This window comes from Dermacentor albipictus, chromosome 1 (genome assembly GCF_038994185.2).
Source record: "Dermacentor albipictus isolate Rhodes 1998 colony chromosome 1, USDA_Dalb.pri_finalv2, whole genome shotgun sequence".
Classification (NCBI taxonomy): Eukaryota; Metazoa; Arthropoda; class Arachnida; order Ixodida; family Ixodidae; genus Dermacentor; species Dermacentor albipictus.
The window spans coordinates 213,570,539-213,597,135 of NC_091821.1; the positions used below are offsets into that span (position 1 = coordinate 213,570,539).

Genomic DNA, 26,597 nt, shown 5'->3' on the forward strand with positions numbered 1-26,597 from the left:
CTTTCCCCGCACCCACAGCAGCATAGGGCGCGCGAGGTGCGATTTGATCGCACTTGCACTTTATACGGAACATCATGGTGACAGCGACGATTACAGCGAAAATTCGCCTGGAGTGTCCACATGATTGCTATTGCAATAGTACTCATGATATGAAACTGTTTCGGCAGTGCTATACTTAAGCAGGCATACCGACATAGGCTACATGGTGATTCCTTGAAACTTCTTGATTTTTTATCATGATCATATTATTGCATATAGGAATGATTATCTGAAGCCCCCTTCCCGTCAATCGCGAGAAATGTATGAGTCAATTCATTTCAAAATGTAACAATAAGTATTCTCTTTTCCCGACATACTTCGAATTGCGTAACTGCAGTCTGCTAAGCAACGTTCCAAATACTATATAACAGCATATGCGAGTTCGTCACAAAGGTAGAAGCCTAAACCTGCAGATTTTGCTTCCCAAATACTATGTTATTTCATATTTGCTAAGAAATGCTGAAAGTTGTGATGTCTGTGGTTTTTTATTGCGTTGTTTATAACATTTATGACACGGTGTCGCGTGTCTGACTGTTTTTCATCTTGTTGGATGCTCTTTTAAATATTGTAATTTGGTGTTTCTATTTTTATTTTTATTTAGTATGTGCGTATGTTCTTCCACGTTGTGCCGAAACTATACTGCCGGTATTCAACTCCTCTTCAGCCTGAAAAAGGCTTACATAATTATGCTTGTAATAAAGGCAACGCTCCCTCGATGTCGCTTTAACAACTTTCAGTGTACCACGAAAATATCGTACTGCTTCAGAGGCCCTTTAAGCAGACTCTAAAATTTTCAGGTTATTTTCGATTTATTTTTCCTTAATATGAGGTTTTACCAAACAAGCTGCTCCGTATTCCACGTTACGTCAGTGATTTCCACGCCGGTAGCGCAGCATTACTTGCCCGAATAGTTTACGGTTCCTGGTCTACCGTTGTCTTTGCTCGCTATATCTTAGTTCACTCTCGCGTCTCAAAGGTGTCCTGATTTACAGAAAAAGTCCGTATATTGTTGCACAGGATAGTCTGAAACTTTCTCTGCGTAGTAATTGTCCAGTAGATTGATCTACCCCGCCATTAATGACGTATTATCAGATTCAACCATTACGCCGGTGTTGCGTCGTCAAGCATTTAAGATGCTTTATAGAGTGACTGTACACGCCCCAGACATCGTATGACTTGCCCAGCGGAAATTACATAACGCGAATATGGCAAAGAAGCTGACACCAGTTGGCGAATCGATGTGAGATGATCAAGTTAAATGTTCCGAGGATGCTGCCGTGGCCGCTGCCGTCCTAGAGAAATAGAAGTATCAGGCAAAATCAATACAGACAAGACAGAAAGGTGGACACTTCCTCCTTCGCAAGATGTGTTCAAGCCGTTGCGATTAAAGCATCTAGTTTCCACCATGTAATGCAGGACGAACTACTATCAAATCCGTGTTGGTCGCCAAGAGTCGGGGATGTTTTTTAATAGCAGCTCTCTTTCTTTCTTTCTGTCTTTTTTTTACATTTAATGCATTCCGGACTGAAGGACGAGTCGTGCGATGCTGCGGAAGAGAGAAGCGATAGTGAGTGTATGCGAGTGTGATCCTTGAAATGGTTTTTCTGGCGCTCGCCTTTCCGCCCCTGCCAATCAAGACAAAGTGGGGAAAAGCACGCGCTGGAAGCGCCCGTCGACCGTGATTCCCAGGCCTGATTGCTGGTCGAGGCCGCGCCCGCTACAGTTGTGCACGAGGCCCTCGCCACCAACCAGATATTGTAGCGAGCCGCTGTGCTGCGGCTGTTGTCAGGGCAGCCGCGCGGGATTTTGAGCTTCTGGATGTAACTCTGTGGAAACGCCAGCGGCTCGTCGGCAGTGCTTTCATCTGCAAGTACGCGGCTGGAGGAAACGGTGGAGCTGAGTCGCCGATCGACTCTGTTCGCCCACGGTCGACTCGGAGGCACTGTGCGCTTGCCGATTTGAAATCGCCTACGCGCGCCGGCGGCGAAAGCAGAATTGAGCGGCGAGGCGCGAGAAATCGGTGGCAGCAGCGTAAACCACGACGTGGGCAGGCGGGTCATCATGAGCCGCGGGAAATTAACGGCTCCGACCCAGATGCGGCCGCGTCGTCGATAGTGACAACTGGCGCGGCCGTCGCATTCTATAGAATTGCGGAGCGGCCTTTCCGCGCGCTGTGCTCACGCTCGAGGTAGCACCCACTGCAGCCTAATAGCTGAAATTAATGATGGCGCATTTTTTTTTTTTCGACTGAGGCGACCGGTGGGCTGCCCTCCGAGAGATATACATCTCTATTGGACCATGCGCGTTGAAGGTATTACACTAGTTTCGGAGACAAATAATGATGTTTGGAATGGTGCGCACGCGCTTCCCCAGCGCCGGGTCGCATGCAGACGGGGCCGATTATCAATGGTCACCCTTGCATAATCAATTCGTGTCGCTTGTGCGTTGGTATTCAGTTCACGCGTCGCTTACCGTTTCATTTCCATAAATTAAAACCGCTCCGGGCCTTCGGCGCTGCGCCCTTTCCCGAACAAGCGCCAGCGGATGCATGGCGACCGGCGGGAAAGGAAGTTCAAAAACACCGAAGCTAGAACCGAGTCGCATGCTGGGTGCCGTTTCAAACTTGTTCGACACAGACTAGACGCTGGTGAAGATGAATCACGATGACCTCGTCTGCAGCATTTTCTTTTTTTTTATTCTTTTTTTGCGTGGCGAGTGTTCGTACTTGCATATACGAGGCTCCAGAGTAAAACGTAAACGTGGTGCTTGTGCTGATGTTATATGGGGGTCAGCTTTCAGGCCTCACTTGTCGAGCGAAATGATCTTTTCACGTGAGCGAAATTGTGCTGCGCGCGCGCATTTCGGTCAGCAGGGTACACACGGCGCAAAAGTGCCGCGCCAGGCCAAATTTTTACAACTCTGGCGGCATGGCGTGCTCGATATTGATTGCCGATTTGTTACATCTCGCACGAGATTGCACTCGCTGCACCGACTAAGACAAGAGAGCTAGCCAGATGTGCTGCACTCACCACGTAACTTGGAAACCAAAGGTCGTGGTTTTTTATGGCAGCCCCCCACCCCCGGTATTCCGTGTACTGCACAAGGCTTCTCTTCTTTTGTCTATTGACGTGGACGTATTTTGTTCCCTGTAGTTGTCATAAATGAAAATTGAGGACGGCCTAGCCTTTGCACACTCAGGGTCACCCTGGCTTTCACGCTTACTTTCTCAAGTGCTGCCGTTGTTGACACTGGTCGTCACACTTTCGTTTGAACCTTGGTGTCATCCATTCTAAACGAAAGCATCTTTCTGTCGCCGTCTAGCGATGTCAGATGTTCTTCGTTGCACGCAGCCTGGAAATATCTTCACATAAGCTTTCGCTTTAAAGCGCTGCAAAGTTTTTTGAGGTTTTTGAGCATGATGTTAATAGCAACAAATAACCACTTTATTCGACAACTACTTCCTTAATGGTTCAGGAGGTCTCATTAAAAATTATGTTTGCTTTTTCAGACATATAGCACTGTGTACTTAACATTCAAACCGCTAGACTAAATGAAATATTGCTGTTTGTTCTGTCGACCTGCGCTGATGTGAGCATTCTTCGTAAAATGTCCTGGGTTTCCTATATACGGAGCGCCAGGCTCGCCTTGGTGCCATTAAGCAAAGCGCGACGCCTTATGTTAGCTCACGTACATCCATTTTCTAGTCCGAAATGTTTACCTTTATCATTTTTGTCTTGAAAATATTTTAATGGTCCACCAATGGTTCACGCTCTAGTTGCATTGCGCAATCTATTAGAAGACTGCTTATACAGGCCAGACGCACATAAACAGGACAATAAATACCATAAAACAAATGTACCCGAACGTAATCAATACAACAAATAACATATCCTCGCATTGCAAAATACAGCATATAAGATTCACAAAAAAAAACCTATCATATGGTATGTTAGTTAAATAAATAATACGTCTTAATTGCCAGTTTGAAGTTGCTGGTGGTAGTTATCGCAACCCACAATTCACTCCTAATTATGGTGTCCGAAGATCAAACGAGTGTATCGCAAAGCACATTCTAACAATTTTGAGACTTTAATGTTAATATCTACAGCTTTTCTTGCATTGCAAGCGTGTATAAGGAGCATAGCTAAAGTAAAAAGGAACGTGCGCGTATTATATAATTTATCTAAATAGGCACAAGAACAAACCATATGAATGTCTGGGTCTTCAATTATGGCCTACAGCTTCAACATAGGCTAACTTTGGTTTACTGTGGCAACAAGATTTTCACCTTGTACCACAGGAACTCCTGTGATGTCGAGGTTGGGTTCGGAAGGACTCTTCTGAAACATTAACGGCTTGTTCTTTATTCTGCTCAGTTCTTTATGAACCCGTCGACGTTCTTTCCGGGTTGGCTGGCTTTCATCTGCAGCACTGCAGCGTTCTTTCCTCGGCTTATTTCGTCAAACTTCGTAATTCCTCAAACATCGTATTTGGGGAATGCATGAAACCTTTCGCAGGTAAAACAATTGTTTCAAAAATTATACTAAGGTCTCTCTAGTTCGTTCGACATCAAAACAAGCTGCCGTTTATGGCATTGCCTTGCCATCCGTAACTGCGGCACGCTGAGCATCGTGGCTTGCCATGCTCAATACACGCGGAGCACTAAGCGAGATTTAATGCCCAGATGGCCAAGGAAAGCGTAAATGTATATACTACTCAAAGAAGTGTATAGTCTGGTAGCACCAGTTTAACATATCGGCCGTCTGGTGTGCGCCGTAGTGATTGCGTAGTTCATGTAACTTGCTCCCTGTGCAGCTTTCCTTTGTCGTTGATGGCCAAGGGGGACCGCGCAGGCAGGGTCGACAGCAAGACGGCGTATTATCTCGCCCCTGCGTGACAACTGCTTTGGCGTCGGTGGCAACTTTCATCCAATCCACAACGCTGAAGATTCCCGATGTCAGTAGAATGCGCAAATAGGGTCTGCCGGCAGAAGCCTTAGACTACCTGGTCTGCTCATTAATAATGGTGCATTGTTTTGTATTGGGCCTTTCGGACTTATTTTTCGTTCACTCATTTCAAAGCGCGTGTTGCTTGCTCATCAGTGCTCCAGCGGCCTCATTCCTGCCACTCGTGGTGGACTCGGGAGAAAAACCACCGACGTTTCTAGGATTATCACTAGAAACTATGTCCCGATTACAATTAGCCTTTTACACCGAAGCTGTTAGCCTCTCGATGGTCGGCATTTTTTTGTGCCAGTCCGTGAACAAAAATTATCATCATCAGCAATGGCTCATACACCCCCTTCCCCCTACCACAAGCAAGCAGAAATGCAATGGCTCATCCCCTTCATAATGCAGAGGCTACAAGCACTCAGCAAAGTGAAGCGACCAGTCCATGCAATCATTGGAATCACGCGTACTACGTACACAACCGCGTAACTTTCACGTAACAAGCTCATAACAAGCATCTGTCATAATCAGCAATGGCTCTTACCACCGGAAGCAATGGCTCATACCCCCCCCCCCTCCCCCCGTAAGGCAGAGGCTACAAGTGCTCAGCAAAGTGAAGCGAACAGTGCATTCATTTTGAAATCGCCCATACAAGACACAAAACAGCACACATTTCAATAAAGAACACGCTCGAACCAAGCATCCGAACTATCAATAGAGCATTGCATACCCCCCTAAGCAGTTGTGGTGGTGGTTTTGCAACAGCTTCGCTGGACATGCTCTTTCGCAGGGCCGGGATGGCGAGTCAAATTTTTAAAATGAACATGAAAGGAACACACTTGTACACGAGCCTTCATTTCACAACAGGTGTCCTGCTACAAGCAAAAATGTTCCGCGCACGGGACACGAGGACATGAAGCAGGTGCGTCCAATCGCAATTTACGTACACGTGGTGTTTTAACGAAAACTTCAGGTTATTTTTGAGAACAGCGCAAGAGATAAAGTGGTTATTTTTGGAATAGCACATTTTTGCGCTTGCAAACTTGAAAACAATTTGTAGTGTAGGCTCCAAGAATTACAATATATGGGTACTGGCACTGCGCATATATAGGCGCCGATTAGATGCTTTTGTTTCTCGTGTCTACACTAAAAAAGACTAGGGTTTCTTTATGCTCTTGGCAGAGCATACGATAATGAAATGGAAATAAGATGCGTGAGTATCATGAAACACTGTGTCAAAACATATAATCTCTGCGTATAACGGCAGAAGCACAACCTGTTTCGAACAACGCACACATAGCCGCATGGCTTGTGCTATTCCGTTACAATGTCTCGGGCGGCAGTTGTGGTCAACGGCAAGACAGACGGCTGCGTCAGTGTTCAGATCAGTGGGTTATCCTCTCATCGAATGTGGTTTTGCTACTTCGTAACGCAGTGTTATCCGTGTAAGCGCGTGCCTGTGTTAGGAGAACGCCTTCTGAATGTAGCACCGAGGCCTAGCTGGGGCTTTCTGCGGCTACAACTAAGCACAACCCGGCAGTGCCGCTTTCCTCGCTACTCTGTGACACTTTACGACCGCATTGTCGCTGCCGACATGTGGTGCGTAGCTTCATAGTGAGTGTAAGCCTTTGCTTCCTCTTCCTTCGCTTCGCGAGCGTTCGTAGTTCCGACAAGAGATGGAGGCTACGTTAAAGGAAAGGCAGCAGTGTTAACCAAGAGAGGATGCGCTTCGCTGTCCTACTCAGACTGATCGGCGGTTCGATTATGGTTCTGTCTGGACGGGTCGGATGCCAAATTTAACCATCTGATTGAAAGCAGCCTGCGCTGCCGGCGTTCTTTTACGTCTGTCGGAAATTGAAGCAGAAAAAGAATGTTGGTCTGACGATAGTGAGACTACCCGTCGATCTCCTTTCCTGTTGATCGCATGGTTGCTCTTTGCACTAGGCCTTTCGTTCTCGTCACATCTCTTTCGCTGTATTACAATCGAGGTGTCTGGGGCCCAGCAATGCTTATGGCAGCCTCCTCAGCGCGGCCGCTAAGTTCTGGCCGGAGCAATAAAATGCTGCTCCTCGGTCAACGCGCTAAGCAGGAAGCGCGTGCAGTAGAGGGTGAGAGCTAGTCATCAGCCGCTCTCAGTGAGGGCACAACAAAAAGAGGGAGCCGCATCATGTGGACGAGAGGGGGAAGGGGGCGACCTCCTCTGACAGCGTGTAGGGATGAAGCGTCCCCAACTCCGCCCGCGAGCATCGCATCGGTTCCTGCAACCAGCTCACCGTCCTAATTTTTTCCAGACGCGCGCGCCGTGCACCACGGGTTCATGCAAAGGTCATGGTTGAGGCGCCCGACCCTGCTGGTGGGACTTTCGCACTAGGTACAAAAAAGAAAAGTAGGAACAAAAGCGGCGCGATAAAAGACTGCAAGAACATAAGAAGAGATGAGGGCGGCCGCATGATAGTTGCAGAAGGCGCATGGGGGCGAGAAACCGCGCCATCTGTGGCGACCATACGAAAACAAACAGGCCAGCTGACAACGGCGCTTGGGTGCGGGAGCCGTCCTGGAGTGTATAAACGCGTGTGCGCGCGCGAAGTGGGAAAGGCCGCTTACAGCACGCTCGCATAACACGAGCCGGACGCTTCCTCGGCTGTGCTCGGGCGCACACAGTTGGGCGTGTCCCCCTCCCTTCGTTGAGCGAGGGGGTGTGCTTAAAAGTCTGCCGCCTTCCTAGGCGGCCCTTGCAGAGAGCGCGTAAAAGTCGGCGCTTGGCCGCTCTTGGGTCGCCATCTTTTTCCGCCAGCTTTGGCGTCTTGCTTTGTTCTTCGCGGGCGTGCTTGCAGTGCCCCGCAGCCGAGTTGATCGCGGAAGGCCCTTGCCAACGTCAGGATTTATGAGTCAATTTGAACTACTTGGGAACGCGCCTTGGATAGAGCGCCGGGCAGCCACAGATAAAGTGAGAGAGAGAGGACCGCCATTCTTGTTGTTGTTGTTGTTGTTTTTTACTGTCTTTTCTGGCGCCCTTGAGTTGGCGTTAATCAGGAGGCAATATTTTAGCTACCCGATACTCGCGAACTGCGTTCCTCGTTCATACTGCGATCCCTTTTTCCTTCTCCTGTCGGACGTGCTTTCGCCCCGCATATCGTTCTCGCGTGCTTTCGCTCCCTATGTTGTGGTGTGGCGTCGTGTCCAGCTTGGAAATCGCTTCGTTATGTTCTTTCTGCCTTTCTGTGAATTGTAAGTTCGCGCGTGGCTGGCGGCTTCCAGGCGCGAATTCTTATGCTTCCTAATCCTGGCATTTATTTCTAAATTCTTCGCGAAAGCGACGGTAACGAGCGATTGCGAGACAGCCAAACGTTGTTTTAATGCTCGGTTTGAGTGAGTGAGTGAGTGAGTGAGTGAGTGAGTGAGTGAGTGAGTGAGTGAGTGAGTGAGTGAGTGAGTGAGTGAGTGAGTGAGTGAGTGAGTGAGTGAGTGCGTGCGTGCGTGCGTGCGTGCGTGCGTGCGTGGCGAGCGAGCGTGGCTAGGCTTAAAGAGCGAGACATTGCGTACGTGCAAAAGTGAATGAGTAAGAAATTAGGAGAAAGGGATATATGTAGGAAGGAAGTAAGGTCTTAAGGCGGCCCATTAATACTTTGAACTTTGGGAGAACATCTGGTCGTCCAGCGTAATATTCGTGTTGTGCACGGTGCACAGTATACCAATCTTTACAGTCGCCATACATAGAGGAAAGGCGTGAAGTAAATTGTGGAGTGAAATAGCTAAGCGTTCGACAGCCTTCGTAGCCCGCACAGCGGCATATGCGGAGATGAAGACAGGACAGCGTGTGGACCCGATATTAGTCGCCGTGATCGAAGTGTTCGAACTACCAAGAGCTCAAAAACAGATTACGTGTGCGGGAAAGCAAACGGCACAGGTGCGCAATCGCACCTGTGTCGCATGATGCGCACTTAGCATCCGAGCCATCGAATGGAAATCCAATGCCATTCGCCCCGTGTAAGGAAGTACAATTGCGGAAGCTTGCCTAAGCGATCGGCGATGATAAACAGGCTGGCCTAAATGCGTTTCTAGTCGTCAAAACGCATGCAGGTGGATAATGCCCGTCAGGTGCGTCGTCAGTGACCATGAATCCTGCAGCAGCAGGTGACACATTTCCTTTTGAAGCAGCTGAAGGGGCTCATTGTCGTTGATACTTTGCCATGAAGAGTTTCATGGAGGTTACCGGAGTTTTAAGAGAGCAAAGTTATTCTGACTTTAATATTTTCGTTGAAGTTGAAGACTCGCTTTTTTCCTATACCACGTGGAATTTGCTTAACACTGTACGATAGTGCGTGAATGTAATGGCGTAGTTGGCTCTTCAATATGTTGCGAAGATTAGTTTTGATAACTTCTCGGCATTAGCGTCAGTCCCCTACCTTACTCGATAAATTGTGGTCGTGTTTTGTTTCAATGGGCTATCAGTTAATATTCAGTCTTGCGTTGCTGTGTGGAGTCTTCCTCGTTTGCGTGCTTCTGCGCCTGTTTGTGCTATTTGATTTTTTTAAAGACACAGACCGTGTACGTTTTGACCCTGTACGGCTGCCATAAGCGAGAAGGATGTTTTCAAAGTTTCGGGCCACGTTGACGATTTTCTGGTGATAATGAAAGTTAAGCCCTCCTTGATGCACACTAACACAGTGCGCGCCAGGCTTTATGTTTTCAGACAATATTGCAGGGCCCGGACTTTTACTCATTCAATACCTAACGATGACAGCCTATATACTTAAATATTACCCCAAAAAGAACAAAGTATCTTTTTTTGACTGCACTGAGCTTGATACCTCAAATATCTTATTTAAGTATAGGAAACTTAGCGCAATGCCCACAGTATTGATATACTGGAACGAATGTGCCAGTTGCGGATATTTCAGCAAACCAATTACTCATATCTATATTTACTGTGCAAATTATTTTTACTGATGTAACATATTATTATTATTAGTAGTAGTAGTAGTAGTAGTAGTAGTTGTAGTAGTAGTAGTAGTAGTAGTAGTAGTAGTAGTAGTATTCCGTACGAATTTACTCTCCTTGGCCAGAAAGAGAACAAGTTTTTCAAATTTCTTTTGATGTGGAGTGGCGTTAGGTCTTTGTGGAGTTATTCTCAAGTTTCTAGAGGGGCATTTATGTTGGTCGTACTCTATTCTCTCGCTTCCCATATATTGCTTTCTTTTGATTCTGCGCACGTAATGCCTGTAAAGAGGACGACTGCCTCTCCCTGTCAGTAATCTGCGCTGTTAAAGTCGTGCAGTCGCAAGGTAAATTCTAGCTTTTCCTATTAAATTACGCAGCTACAATTATCTGGATCCCCCTGATCTGTCGGCGTGGCCCAGACCCTATTCGAAAAAAATCATGGGCATAGAAAAAAGAAACGGAAAGCAAGACAAAGGCTCGCGACAAAAGCTCGGAAGGTCGCTCCTTATGTGCGCAAAGTTAGATGCAGCCTAGATGAACGTGGTGAACTGGTGCAATGGCCTGTTGTGTTTTATGCGCCACGTAAAACTTGTTGGCTAGAGCTCGCGCATCGCGCCCCGAGGAAGAAAACAAAGAAGCCCTAGCGCATTATCCTGGTTGCGACTTCGGAGTGATCCGCTTAATAACACTTACTTCCGGCTAGGTATACCTTGACAAGATTGGTGATTGCAAGGCAGTGCACAGGAACACGACTTGTCTGCGATAGATAAAGGGGCGTCGCATTTACCGACGCAACTGCGAAGCCTGCACATGTGCTCCACGGCTGGCGTAGTATTAGAACTCTGGGCAGAAGCCGCGGCTTGAGGGCGAAGGTATAATAACCGTTGAAGTTTTTTTTCTTTCTTACATTGAAAACGAAATATAGTAATTGTATTAGGCGAAACTCACTTTACTTTGCAGGCCGATATATTATGATATCAGTCTATTTAATTCTGCGTGACCTTTGTTTTATCTGCTTCTTTTTGTATTTATAGTGACTCCAGCTGAAAAAGTCACCCGGTTTGCGCCTAAAATTGAGGGACAGGGGAGCAATGGTGTGCCGGTGTTGCTGCCTTTGACGCTTCGTCTGATTATGCATACATAGTAATTTGAAGGCCAGGAATGAACATGACAAGCAAGCAGCAAACCATTTCATATCATGTGGCAGAGGTAGTGGCTCCTCTGCTGACACGAGCATCCTGCATCCTCCTCACAGATGAGTGTACTGCTGGTTGTACACCAGGCTACATACTCAAGACGTAAGTTATTAAAGATTTTTAGAACATTGATTTTTCGCATCGCAAAAATATTTTTCGTCGTCAACGGGGCCAAGCACCGCTACAACTGCATTGGTTTCCATACTTCTTATTCTTCCTGGGCTATTCTAATTGGGCGTGCCATCGCCCTACTTCGCACTTTGTCCCGAGGAAGCAAGCAAGAGCCGGTGAACCGGCAACCGTCGAGGATGATGACAACGATGAAACTTAAGTGGCGCCGGCCCTGTTCGGCGTGCCGCCAGAGGTCATCGCGGGCACCCATGCGCACTTCCCTCCTCGGGCACTGGGGCAAAACCCCTGCGGCTTTTCCCTCGGCGTTTTCGCTCTTCCCTTCGTCCACTCCCACCGCCCTCCCCTCTGGCGGCGAAACTCCTGGCAGCGCGCCCAGCACCACCCAGCAGAGTGGCCGAAGCCAGCGGCCATGGCCAGTGGCGGCGCTCTTTGCACGTGCAGTGCGTCTCTTCGTGCCGTGACGCCGTCTAATCGATCGGCCCCGACGACTGGATGGCGACCGGAGCGTAACCTGACGTTCTCGCGGGTGGCCCATATCGCGGGAAGAAAATTAAGAGCGAAGAAAACAAGAGAGAGAGGGCCTTCCTCGATCTTTCCACGTGCTGACAGTGCGACGTGTATCCCCCGCGTGATAGGCGAAATGCGCCGCAATCGGCGCGGGCCGCTATCGTGTGTCTGCGAGCTGGAAGGCGTTGCTCTATTTTCTTTGCGGCGACCCGCGTTCTCACTGCAAAAGGAGAAAGGAAGATCTGACGCTGGCTCCCTCAGATATAGGGCGCCCAGCTCACGTCTTACTCGACTCGGCTTTTACGCCGCTAACGGCGAGCCCGACGAGCGGTGCTTTTGGTTTGCGTGCTCACCGTCCTGAGCGTCCCAGACCGTCTCTGCGTTGCTCCCAGAGTGATAGTCTGGGACGGAATTCGGATAAATTGCACCTCGCTTCGCACGTGGCTTCCTCACGCGGACTGTTTACATGGGCGTGTCAACAACATTGTGTGTCCGCCTTAATTTGGCTCATCAATTTACAGCGAAGCTCTTATTTCGGCCAGATGTCGTGAAGAATGTTCAATCAGAACGTCTGCTTCAAACTTATACAAGAATTCGCTATCAGAACCATTGGATATAGTGCAATGAAACTTGTGGGGAATGTTAGGTATGTCAAGAGTAATCTCCGAACAAAGAAGTTTGTAAAGTTATTAGGGCACGTTTCGGGAAACTACAAAATTTCTGTTAATTCCGCTTCGGATGAGACCCTAAAGGAACCATAAAACTGAATTTTCTAGAGCGCGTTCTTCAACACACTTTTTATGCCAACCAAATTTCGCCTTCATACGCCCGATGATTCTAAAGCGAGACGCTGTTTAAATCTCCAAGGGGTATCCAATGCTCAATTACCTGAAATTTATTAATTTCGCACAAGGCCTTTAATTACCCCCACATCTGATTGTCCACCCACTACCATTGTCATGTCCAATACCCCCTATACCCCCTTCAAATTTGATTCCGCTAGCTCCAATGTATTTCATAATAAATTATCGTGGTCGATTGGAGCGGATGATTTCCACCGTATCTCTTCGCAGTAGAAAGAAATAAAGAAAATAAAAAGAAATGTGACCGGAAAGCATTTAATCTCTGACTTTCGCTTCGACTGACGCACTCAGCGGCGGCTTACGGATTACAGCCATGGCTGCGCTTGTAACTCCACGCGTGTCGGCTCGTGTGGCTAAGTTATGATGACGATCAATTGCTCTCTCACGCTATTCGCAAACAAGCAGCAATGACTGTTAGGCCGCTCATCTCTCGAACAGGAAGAATGGACGGCGTAGGGCTGCATGATTGTTTTGTATATACTTTTGAAGTGCCGCTAGTTGCACGTGCGTTTTGTGAATGGAGAAGCGTCCACCCCCCAGCGCCTCGGGCGGCAAACGATTCTGTTTGTGAGGGGTCGGACGGCCCGCGTGGTGTCGGTAACGAGCCGAGGCGCGCGCCGCCGCGGGGGGCGCGGTGCAGAGGCGCAAAACGGATTCGGAGCAAATGCTTTTGCGCGGGCTTTGTTGACATTCCGCCGATGGTCATAATAGGGCCACGCGGACAAAGCTCGAGCGGGACGGTTGTATACGCGACGTTGTGGTGCCGGCTCTTGAGTCCCCTGCTAATTGGAGACGCAGCTGCTAGCAATGTTGACCACGTCTGGCGCGTACGGAGCGGGGGGTTCGCGCCCCTCGCATTCGGACGGCAGCCACGTGCATCTTGTTTTGAGCGCTGGGGAGAGCCCGCTTTGTGTCGTGTTGCAACATGCAGTGCGCGCCGTAGAGAGGGGCGCGGCGTCGTTTGAAGAGCACCCGAGTCCGGATGCCGCCAGCGGTAATTAGTTTTCTACCAGGAAAAACCTTGAGGGGGACTACGGTACGCGGTGTTGGGACACCAGCGCCCGAGCCCCCCTTGCTGGCTAGAAACGCCGCTGAGGTGCGAGATGGCCTCAATAAATCATGCATGCCTGGCGTGTTTGACGAGGCCGTCACTGACCACGTGGAAATAGGAGGGGGAGAGGAAGATGTGGGAAGAGGGAAAACAGGGTGGTTTTCCAATAGATTCACTTATGAGAGTAAGCCCATCCCTTTGGGTTGTGGCTTAAGAAACTGTCAACTCTCATTGGCAATTGCTTCCGTGGGATGGGCTAACGACCCTACCGCCCTTTTTCTTTGTCTCTTTCCCCTATAACAACCGAGACGAGGTGCTTGTTCCTCAGTCTAGGCTGTAATCACTAAACCTGATAGAACAGTAAGACTCCGTACGATGCAACGCTAGTCTGGGCCGTAACCACTTAGTGGTAGAACAGTGAGACTCGGTTGATCGTATGTAGTGACAGTTGTCCTAGGCTCTAACTTAAGAGAAAGTAGAAGAGTAAGGTGCTGTTTACTTGTGTGTTTTCTATCAGTGTTCTTTTGCTCACTGTGTATTTGACTGTGTAAATATTTCCGTTACAATATATCTTCAAGTTTTGTTACCTCCAACCTGCCTCCTGCTTCATCAACGCCGATAAACACCTTGAAGAGACTTGGGTCGACTTCAAGGAGAAAAGAACAATCATTAAGCAAGAAACTTAACTAATGACCATGCATACTCTTTCCCGTGATGTTTTGGCATTCTACCCGTAGTGGTGCTTTGCGTTTCGGATGCGTGCAAACCTTGAAAAAAGGAAAATCAAAATCAGAACAAGGAAGGCGTACTGTCGTTTGGCAATGCATAACGCAACACCACAGGCTGCTGAGCACGTGCTTGTGAAACTAATTTCTTCTCGTTGCGTGGAGAGCCCGCCGTCAAGCGCATTCCGCTCTCGCTCGGCATTCCTGCCGACGGGTGCGCGCTCGGTCGCGTGGAGTGTTGAAGGTGAATTGGAGAGAAACAAAAGGCTTGACACGCCCCGCTGAGACTTTCCTTGCCGCGAGCGGAGTCGTGAGGACCGACTGCTGCGCGTGCTCGCGTTGACCCAGAGCGTTCCCCTGGGTCACTGTTGCGGGCTGCTTGTCTTGATCGTCAGCGCCGCGGTCAGCACCGCGTCGATGCCGCCAAACACGCCTACCCTGGAAGCCGCCGAACGTCGGCTCGGCTGAAGAAATTGGGCATCGATCACGAACTGCTGTCTGTCCGGGCGGTGACGACGTGATAAGAGTCGTGCGTGTTTTCTGCCATGGTGCCGGGCGTTCAAGTCTGCCCGAAAATAAGCCGGGTCCTTTCCTTTTCGATATCATCGACCCACTTAGTCCAACGCGAAAGAGTCGTGGAAACACCGTGGCTCTGTACGGGTGAAGGTCCGGGAACGATCGCGTCAATTCTACGATCCTGTGGCTCGTCTGCCACGTGCGTGAGGTTCCGATGCGCACCCCTGTGTGCACTGTTCGCTTGGGTGCCTCCACCTTTCTCCGTCGCTTTCTGCCGCGGTCCGTCTTCTCCTGCGTGCTTTTTGTTCTTAACGCTTTGTCCTTTGAGCTGAGAAAGTAGTGCCGTCTTATCAGAACATCGTGGCGCAGTATACGGGTCATTGCTCTTTCTGCAATTTACATTCACGGCTACCAGACAAATCCTTCGTCTCGCCCTGTGTGCGGTGGCGTGCGTAAGCACGGGAGCATACATATATGGAAGGCTCTTTTTCCGCACCCTTGCACACGCAAGAACAAAAGAAGCGTGGATTCAATAGAGAGTGGTGCCTGTCTGTAATTTACCATGGTAAAAGATGGAGTGCGTTGATCATGACGTATTGCTGTCGAATAGAGAAATGATGATTGAGCTCAAACATTCACGAAACGAGCCTATGTATTAGGGATCGCTTTGTCCTTTGTTATTATGCTTTGACTTATATCAGATTCTGTTTCGCTCAACCACTGTTATTATCTTTCGTTGCCGGCAAGTTACTTGTTAGTTCTGTGAAAATAATAATTGCGACATATTTTTTTTTTCGTTTGTCATTTACGGCAGTTTCGGACGCCATGATTTCCTTTTCTTATTGTTATCTTCGTATCCTTCCCGAGGCTGCGAAGTCTGGTCCCACATTAAGAAACAGGCCACCATTCGCAGCTCTTCCATTCCACCGAGTAGTCACTAATTGCATTATCATGGTAATGATGATCATAATGATGATTGGTAATTACATTTCCTTTGAATGGGGCTGGCGACAAATAGTCAGCTAGCCTTCGTAAGGTAATTATATTTTACTATCTCTGTTGGTTTCTAGCATTCCGCATATCTCTACTTTATCTCCGGCCCCGTCCCCATTTTCCCACCAAGGCTCCTATCGTCTCTTGCTAATATTTTACCGCTAACCAGTTAACGTTTGTGTCAGATTTCAACTTCAGCGGTTCTGGGAAGTGGACTGTCGCTCCGGTTCCTGCTGGATGGATATATTCGCATTTCATTACAATGAGCTGTGTTGTTTCTTGATATTTTTTTCGAAGCAGGCACAGGTCCTCCCCTGTTGCGAATTTTTGCTCCTGCATGCTCTTGTCCTCAAGCAGCCAGCTCAAGCCTGAAAAAGCAAGTCTCTACCGTTAGCGTTGCCGGACAATTTCTGTTTCCTGATTTCTCGTTTTTCGTCCTTGTGAAGCTTCATGAACTTGTTGTTTTTGAGGTACAGATATGCTATTGAGGTACATGTATATGTGCGCTCTAGCTGCCCGTTCCTTATCATCCATGTTTCCTGCGTCTCTTTTCAAAATAAATTTTCCCGCATCTCTGACTTCAAAAGCGACCCAGCTCTATATATATGCCATCCTGTACTGCCTCATTTAAGACTTTGCGCGGGTACTCAATGCCAACCGGTCCACAACTCTTTGGTTAACTTCCAACCTTGACAACATCTCTGATTTTAAACACAGTACGACGTTTGCAAATGTCAGCGCCGGCACCATTCTTCCTTCCAAATTTTGCGTACCGTCTCATATTAAACTCATTGTAGCCTCGAAGTGCTTCACGAGTTTTGTTTTTCCTTTATTCTACGCTGTTCTCGGTGGGTGTTTGAGTAGGTCTGAGTTCCTTGGTTTAGGTGTAAACCCAGCCATTTATACTGCTCGAGTATGGGCATAGCGATGTAAGAACTGTTCAGTCTTCTCTGCGTACATAAATTGAGTTGAGTGTGGAAGAGCCATCACGAACTGTTCGGTCTCTGCCGTGTCACCTCGGTATTGGACGTAGACACGCTTCACATGGCGGGCAGCGTTTTAGGTGCAGTACTCTGATGGACATTTAAATATAGGCCTTGTGGAAAGTTGACTTCGCACTTAAAGGGCCCATTAGTTCGCGATGACTTCAGGTTTTACTGAACCTCTCTCTGGTCGGTAGCCAGGAGTCGCCCTGCTGTCAACTGCACGGAGAAGCTATAGAGCGCACTGCAGAAAGGTCTGCGGCTCTGACAAACGTTCTGAAGCCGAACGTCGCTTTTTTTCAGTTCGTGCGCGTCAATTGAGCTTATATTCTCAGAACAGCTTATGTTGAACCAAAAGTTGTAAACACTTCCGAAGCAGAGGGCCACCGTTTACAGCGGCAGCCGTTCCTCCGCTTAGCTTTGTCAACAACTTCTATTTAGGACTCGTTGCTATGACTTGTCGATATATTATTATATTGTTTGTATGGTAACTTTGTGCGCAGCTCGAAGCCAGAGAGGAAACAGTGACATCGAAATTCTGCTAGCTCAATGTAGAAGTAGGATAGTTTACAAGATGAACGCGCACGTTCCCTTCCGTTAAAATTAGCTTTCTGTTCCGTTACCTCGAAGTCACTCGTTGGTGCTCTTTTGAAATCGCTTGTGCTTTGATGATACTGCTTACACATAAAGTTAACACAGCCACGCGCGGTTATATGAAGGAGGCTACGCACTGGTAGCCGTAACATAATGTATATCCAATTGCCCTGATGGCTACCGTAATTTTAGCAACGTGAATAAACGCATTATTTTTAATTCGGTTTGGATAATGAACAGACAGATAGGAAGAGACATGGGGCAACCAGGCACGTTAAATACAAGAAAAAACAACAGATTTCATTTTAGAATTAAACATGAACACTTAGGTTATATCTGGACACTATGGTATCAGTTAAGTTTTTCGTTTGAAACGGCTGGTATTACAGAATATAAAAATAAGGTTGGCTTAGTCGTTCAATTCGGAATGACTGCTCTCTTCCCTGCGCGTCTCGTCATAAGCTTTTCAGCAGGTAAGGAACGCATATGTGTTACCCTGGCCTTATTACTGTGATGCCGCTACGCGGGCGATAAAAGCAGCGCTGGTAGCTGCAGCATTTGATGGTTTGTTCAGAACTGTTAAGCAGTGTGCGAGTGTGCAAGTGCTTAGGTAGGCTTAAAAGTTTCAAACGTGTAAAAATATTGCAAAGCATCAAAACGTGGGCATGGACGTTCACTTACAGAGTCATATCTACCCTTTCTGCAAAAAACAAAAAATTGGATAACCCGCCGTGGTTGCTCAGTGGCTATGGTGACGAGGTCGCGGGATCTAATCCCGGCCGCGGCGGCCGCATTTCGATGGGGGCGAAATATGAAAACACCCGTGTACTTAGATTTAGGTGCACGTTAAAGAACCCCACGTGGTCGAAATTTCCGGAGTCCTCCACTACGGCGTGCCTCATAATCAGAAAGTGGTTTCGGCACGTTAAACCCCATAATTTAAAAAAAAATGAATATTTTGCCCGAACACGAAGAGTCCCACAGTTACGCTTGACAAACAGATAGTTCAAACATCTATCTGGAATGGCACGAATCGATGTTCATGTCGACATATATTCCAAAATGGCCCTTATGAAAATGGTTATGTCCTTTATGTTTACTGTATGTTTCCCGCAGTTCACATGAGGAAATATCCTTTATGTTTCCTCCATGTTGAAATTTGGCCACTGCTTTTATGTTTCCTTCGTGTGTCCTCCCTTTATGTATCCCTTATGTTACCGTACTTTATGTTTCCTCCATGTTGAAATTTGGCCACTGCTTTTATGTTTCCTTCGTGTGTCCTCCCTTTATGTATCCCTTATGTTACCGTACTTTATGTTTCCTCCATGTTGAAATTTGGCCACTGCTTTTATGTTTCCTTCGTGTGTCCTACCTTTATGCATCCTTTATGTGGCCGCAGTGACTAAATCCTGTATTTTACGTAGACATGCATAGATGAAGAGTTCCGTGTACACATTTTATATTTATAAATTTTTCCTGAGTTAAAAAGTTTTGCATTGGTTTTCATTGTAAGGTTACTGTTCCCTACATGATGCAGCGCATGGATCGAAACTCTGCTATGGCACAGAAATTCATGACACTTTGTTCTAAAATTGCAAGCTAATTAGCCTTCATAGATTATTTCAGTATAACACTTGGAGAACCACTGTACGTTCCTCACTGCAGTGCTGCTGTTCTAGTTATGTCTTTGTGACTAATATAATATGTAATGTTTGGATGGAAAGATCAGGTTGGATCAGTGCTTGCACTTTTAAAAGAAAGTTTTGACTATACTTTGCAAAAGTTTGTCTGAAACTACGAACAGTTTATTGGACTATCTGAATGTTACTTCAGTTTGCCACGTCTGCTCACAGCAGACCTCTGGAATGTGTTGCTTGGGTGAGAGCTCACAAGGCACCTGAAAAACAAAACAAAAGCCAATCTTTTTCACTTATTCAAAAATATTCATTTAAGCAAGAACAGCCTGGCCTGTATGCACACAGCGAAGAAACGTGGAGAAGTCAAAAACAGATCATAAAAACATCAGGGCAACACAGAAGCTTTTAACTAATTGTTTGAAAGAGACTGAGCTGCCAGTCCACTCAGGTATTAAATTGCTCACAAATTTTTTTAAACATTTCTGCAGCAGCTGCTAAGTAGTACATGACCTATAGGAGTAGGCAACTGGCCAACAAATCTTTGTGTGCCTGCTTGTACAGATGTCTCGTAGTTATATCTCAAGTGGTTACACTGTTATATGGTAAAATTCAGGCGGGAATAAAACCAGCCGCAAACATCAGACTACATGGGAAATTATCACCAAAACTTAAAGATCTAGTAAATCAAATGAACAATCGATTACGAAGGGTCTAAAACCTAGACCGCGATTTTGTAGCGATCCCTTTTCCGATGCTACTCCTTTGCTCATTGATCTGACCGACATTCCGCTATCGTTATTAACTATAACAGCCAGGCGTGAAAGGTGGGTTATAAGAGTGGCAAACATCGAGCGCAAAGCATCGCAAGAAAATTGCATCCCTTATTAGGCAGTGCTACAAACCACTGTCTTTAACAATCGCAGGAACTCACATCCCGTTCTTCGGATGAAAATATTAATGAAAACGAGCGTCTGATTGAGATGCCTCGATTAAAAAGAAATTTCGCTGTTGTAATGTCGGTCTACATTTGCCCTACAATATAGAAGACAAATACACGAGCACGTCGAAGAACACAAACAATGCAGACAAGTTCTCGCGAAGCTGCCCTTCAATCTGAACACTATCAACAAAGTAATCTTCACACAAGCTAATACCTGTTCAAGTGTCAAACATCGCAGTCGCGTGCCAACTCGCGATGCCCGTGACACATCGACATGCATTACAAACGTAACTTGCGGAAATTCATATCTACGGAAGAATTTCTTGCCGGGAAACTACCGAGAAAACAGTAACTTTCAGCGTTTACGTAAATATTTGCCCATTAAGTCCCAACAATCGGCGGTGGTAGCACATCACTCCATAAAGCAAGTAAGCGGTAAGAAATGATACATTTCACGGAAACTCCCCTCGTGAAACGCTTTGCTAAATGTGCACAGCAACATGGTCAACGTACGCTCAGAAAGTGTTCTGTTGTCGTTCCACAAAGCTTACTACATGAACCAAAAGCTGCGAGAATGCGCGCAAGCGTCAGATCTGCTTACCTTCAATGTGGTCAGCAAACGGCTTCTTCGTCTCGCAGGCACCACGCGACGACACTCTTTCCAGCGCGAACACTGTTGAATCGCCAATGAACACCAGCGCACGAAAGCACAACTGTCAACAAATTCTTTCACGCACCATAATTCGAAGCCACAGTATCAGGTATTCCACGAGCGAACGCGGACAGGCGAGAACAAAGGCCGTTCGGACGGGCGCTGTAGTACACAAGACACTGGCGTATCACACGAAACATAAGGCGAACTAATGGCGTTACACGAGTCCAGAGGTTTCCTGATGGTTAATGCACACGGTACGGATCACAGTTTGTTTAGGCACTTCGAAAATATGATTAAATTACTGTGTAACGAACACTCTCACCGCTCACAGCAAAACAACGTGACCCAGCTCACCGTCAACCGTTACACTGCGGCAGCGCCGCACTGCGGTTAAAACGTGAATTTAGCCTCCGAGATCTACATTTTTCTTTAGGGCGTGCATTTTGGAAAAGCACGGCCTTCGAGATTTAAAAACGTCGTTGCTGGAAGGAAGGCTGGTATTTAAACACAAATTATTGATTTTGAAGTGTCTTGGTGCGCTGTCTTGTTTTTTTAAAGTATATGCAGAGATTTTAGACGAACTATGCGCGAACGCTTGTCCTGTGGTTTGTCGGCGGACACGAGCCAATCAGCGCGCATCATGTGCTGTTCCGTCGCTTGGGATGGCGCACGGTGTGCGGGCAGCCGCGAGAGCTGTGACGCCTACCGATCAGAAATTCGGAATTGCAACACATATACACGCTTCTTATGGTGCCCAGTGGCGTGTTTTTGAGAATGTCAGGCTTTATCTTGCATAGGTGGCACCATATTTGCTCGTAGCGTAAGGAATGAAGGCGACAAAATGTGGCGATAGCTGGCTTGCAGCGGCAGCGGAACTTCGGCCAAAGTGAAACAGGCGTACTGCTTGCATGCTCGCGTAATCAAATACGGCCATACTCCGCACACAACTTTCATACTTAGCCAACTCACAATTATAAATTGTTCAGTTGTACGCCCAAGCAAGCATTTACGGGATCCGCGCTGCCCTGCTTCTACGCGTGCTAATATCGACACAGCAGTTACTCGTACTTATGGTCAGCGCGAAAGCGACACGGACAAAAGGAAGAAACACAACAAGACGGCGCTGTTTCTTCGGAGTGTTCCTTGTTTCCGCGTTGCTTTTGCGCTGTTGCTAAAGGTACGATGAATCGTAACCAACTCGCCCACTATATGCTCTATGTTACCTACGTGTGTACTGAAGTGCACACCTAGGTAACATCCTGCCGTAAACACAAAGGACACATCCTACAAGAATTATAATAAGGGTTGTTTTCTTGGACCAAATGAAAGCATAAGTCAAGATTTAGTACTTACAATGACTCTGCTGAGTGTATCAATGCCTGTCACACAGTACAGATAGATCTGCCTATATTATATGTAAAGACAGTTGTTATGTGCACTCTATGTTACCTACATGTGCACTCAAGTGTACACTCAGGTAACACATAGTGCACATCCAGTTAACATCCTGCCGTAAACATAAAGGACACATCCTAGAGGCATAATAAAGGTAACTTCCTCGAGGTATACGTTAGGATGAGTAAACACGTAGTACACACAAAGTTCACATCCTGGAGGTCACACAAAGGACAAGGAAACATAAAGGTCACATAGGACACAAGAAGGAAACATAAAGGAAACATAAAGGCAATGGCCATTTTCATAGGGGGGAAGCAACAAGAGAAAGATTTGAACAACTATCTGAAACTTGTTGAAGTCACAGGAAATGTCTATATACATCAGCTTGAACAGCTTCGAGCGCGTAAAAATGTAAGGTTATTGAAATGCCCCAATTATTTCTTTTCGCAGATTCCAAGTAACTTCTCGTATATACATATATATGTACGGCTCTGCAAAGCGCTCAAATGCAACCGCTTGAACCGCCCAACTTGAAGCCAAGAACAACCAAGGCCTCCGTCCGTGTGGGGCATCCAAACACGCATGTAATGCTTAAAACAACTGGGGCTCTTTATTTTTTAATTAAGAAGGCTATGAATTTAAAGCAACCGCTTTACATGCACACATTCCCCTGACTTAGAATAGCAGAGTAGAGGTTGTTCTTACTGATAGCCTTCGGAACTAACGTCTTGGGGCCTTTTCCCGATGTTGTATATCTCATTTTGCTCACAGTACTGATCACAAATTTTTCACTTTAGCGTATGAGATCAGTTCCTTTAAAAAAAAAAAAATTCTGTTTTGCCTATTATCAGAAAAGGACATTTTTTTGCAGTAGTATTTTTTTTCTTCCAATAAAAGAAAAAAATTAGTTTTATTTGTTTTTCACATTTATTTTCTGCAGTGTAGGTCTTTATGACTGCTATTATTTTATTATTATTATTATTATTATTATTATTATTATTATTATTATTATTATTATTATTATTATTATTATTATTATTATTATTATTGCAGAAGTCACTGTCCTTCTGCTTGTTCTCCTACCTCACATTGTATTGCCGACCGCATTTACCATTTGCATACATTGTTTTCTGTATTAGTTTTGAGGTGCACAGTGCAAACGCTTCACAGCTGGTTCTGGGCACTATGACTAAGCGTTTTATTTATTTATTTATTTATTTGTTTATTTATTTATTTATTGCATTGGCGTGGATGTTGTCTTTCACGTTTTGCACATCAATGATTAATTGTTGTGATCGCTTCTCGGTGTGTAAAAATGTAAATTGATTGATTGATTGATTGATTGATTGATTGATTGATTGATTGATTGATTGATTGATTTTATAGATTCACTGTTAAGTGTCATGACCCATGACACTCCCTTCTCTTGTCCCTGCAGCGCGCCCAGGATGTCGGTCGGGTGACGACAGAAGTGCTGTCTTCCCTGTACGAGCCCTTCGTCTCAGTCCGTTCCGTTATCCTTCGTCAAGCGTCCGAAGTTTGCTCCTGCAAATATTTCGGCGATGTTCACCGCTTCAGGAGCCACTTCTTGCTGCCCGTCGCCCATCTGCTCCGGCTGGTGAAAACAGAGGTCAGGAGACTTTCTTTTTCTTGCTGCGCGCATTGCCGTGTCGGCTGATGATTCATTTACGGTAAATTGGGCACGCGCTGTCAGCGTCTTCCTTACGTCGAGCCTCATAAGTCCAGCGGAAATTCTGGTGGAGCTTACCGCTATGACGTCATCACCAACGCGTGAGTTTAAACGATATACGCACGAGCAGCGCATTTAATACACCGGCGGCGAGGGACACTGCAGCGTCTCTAACTTTGCAGTGTATTCGTGTTAATTAACATCAACTAAGGGGGGGGGGACAAAGTTAATTTATGAGGTTTCGTTTTCTGGCACTATCACCGAAACGCCCACTTTCTTTTGTCACTCAAACCGTTCTTCTTTTCTTTTCTCCTAACTGGACGAGAGAATAGACATTAAATCGTCAGTGTGCGTCTGCTTTTTTCTATTTTCCGCCTCCTGCGAAAATTAAGCAGTTTGACTTTCCGAAGCAACGCACGGGCTACGAGAAACGCCGTAGTAGAGGTCTGCGAATTGATTTGCACCAGTTGCTTTGTTTTTTTATGTGCACTCCAAAGCACGGTACACAAGCGTTTTTGCATGCATTGCGAATCCATAAGCATGCGCCGTGCGCGGCCGGGAGTCGAGCCCACGATCTCGTGCTCAGTAGCAGAACCCTATAGTCATTTGGCCGCCGCGTCGGGTCTTCACTTCGCGTGGATTGACATCTAAGCTCTGGAAAAGTGTATGCAGTGTTGTCAGCTCCGCCAGTCACAAAGGCGCCATCGTGTGCAATGCGGTGCCCTTGTCCCGACGCCACTGAATACGATTCCGTCACTTGTATTGCTGAATATCTTCAGCCATACAACTGTTCGCCTAGCGTTCACAGAAAACAACTTGCGTATTCCTAACCTCTCCACAAAACGTGCCGCCTCAGCCGGCCTCCAGTTTCAAATTGCGAGGCATTTGCGGACACGGATATAAGCCCGATAATACAGCAATTGCATTGCTCAAAATTGATTCTGGTGATTAAGTTCGGCTACATCCTTCAAATATCGGATACCAATCGCAATGTCACATTCGATTGTCACTTAGCTAACGACCTCGAGGTCGGTTCGAATCATCACCGACTCATTTGTATCCAATTCATTGTGAGGCAACATACGCGTGCGATCACGAAATGAAAGATTGTCTTTATCAACTTCGTTGCTTGGTTTATCACCGAATTCGGATTCCGCGATACTGATCCCGTATTGTGGTTTGTGATTCTTTGGCCGTCGTTGCGCGCTTATCCTGTAGCATTTCTCTAATAGTTTCCCGTGTTATGTCTTGCATTTTATTAGTATAGAAATATTACTATTCTCATTTCTTTTTGCTCTTTTTTTCTTGCCTCTGTGTGAGGTAGCCAACCACCCACGTTTCCCGGTCTACCTCTTCTCTTTCCTGTCCCCCTTGTACCTTCTTTCATCTTAATTAGTATCATTAAAATTATAAGGAACGCACGACTTGGTATCTGGATCGCATGCAGCATGCACGCTGATTCGAAGTGCAATGCATGATATTTTGCATGAAACTAAACAGAGGCGTCCGTGCCCAAACATTACGGACATCGACCCTGACGCCATGCGTCGACAAGTAGTGTCCTGCGGCTTTGTAGCTCGTTGGGTTATATCGTCAGAGCAATTGGCACGACGGCAGCACTTCACGTACTTTGAGAGCACATACCGTAAGGCAGTAGTTCCTTCCGTTTTCGTTCGAAGCCCGGCTCTGATTATAAATATTTTCGTTATTTTAAAGCAAGACTTTGAATTATGCTGAACAGGGAAATTGGATGTTAAGAGCTTTTTGACATCATATAATCGTCTTGGACTATCTGCACGACCTTACTAATATTTCAGGAACTGGATTCTCTGTTAAAAGGGAACGCCTAATGCGAAATACTGATACAAATAACATAACGTACTCGTATTATGGAAATGGGGCCACGTCTATTCAGTGTCACGAGGTAAAGCGCGTGACTTAGGGTGCACACGTCTCTTTTTTTTTTTTCCACTGTGCTTCAACGTGATACAGAAACTCAATGTCAGGGCTTTCGTAATACTATGGCTGCGTTTTTCTGTTTCATAAACATTTGTAGTCCCCTGATTTCCGGTATTAAAGACGTTGTGCATGCGATGAAATACTTGTGCTTGTTCACTGCAAGAATTTCCGGGACCGAGGATTGTTCCTGGAGCAATGATTCCACCGCTTTGTAGCGATCACAATATTAATTTTTCAAACACAGCATGAAGGATCAAACTGAAGCCAACTCCTGACTGGTGGGAGACACTGCCCTTTCTCCCCCTCCACTATTACAGTGGCTGCTAGTTAACCGTCATTAAAGTTCGTCGATTATTGCAGATGATGCGCGTCGGGTGACGAATCTGCTCGGCGCTACCAACCGAAAGGCGATGCCAGTTGTCGACGTCCAAAATTACCGGACTTTTGGAATTTGTAGCCGTGCCTGACACGTGCTTTTAAATGGCATGAGGCGACTTCTCTCGCTCTCTCAATCTCTCTCTAGCATACGATTCGAGAGAACGATTTTCTGTATGCGTTAAACGTTTCGACCTTGAGTATCGAGTTCCATGTGGCTTTGATGGTCTTATGTCCCCTCTATATTAGCATCGCCTTTACGTCTCCGACGAAATTACAGGTGCACATTTATACTTGCGTCATGTGTAACAGCTAGGCTGACATATAAGAAAACAGTAATGTGAAGGTTTGTGCGTGAGCATTTGCGTATCGGAGTTCGATCCATTTTACTACATGACCTTTGCGCCTGCTGTTCAAGAAGGAGAAAGCATCTTAGAATGATCTCCCTCTTCCC

The 26,597-nt window shown here is 46.5% G+C and overlaps 1 protein-coding gene across 6 annotated transcripts in view; it reads left to right on the forward strand.

Annotated features, from left to right (window-relative positions):
* The window catches only part of LOC135900084 (puratrophin-1-like), a 716,878-nt gene that overhangs the window by 282,787 nt on the left and 407,494 nt on the right, over positions 1-26,597 (forward strand). For all 6 annotated transcript variants that reach the window (XM_070530832.1, XM_070530837.1, XM_070530833.1 and 3 more), the window contains one exon: positions 23,558-23,749. In XM_070530832.1, the coding sequence (XP_070386933.1) occupies positions 23,558-23,749 (192 nt within the window). The remainder of the gene's footprint in view (positions 1-23,557; positions 23,750-26,597) is intronic.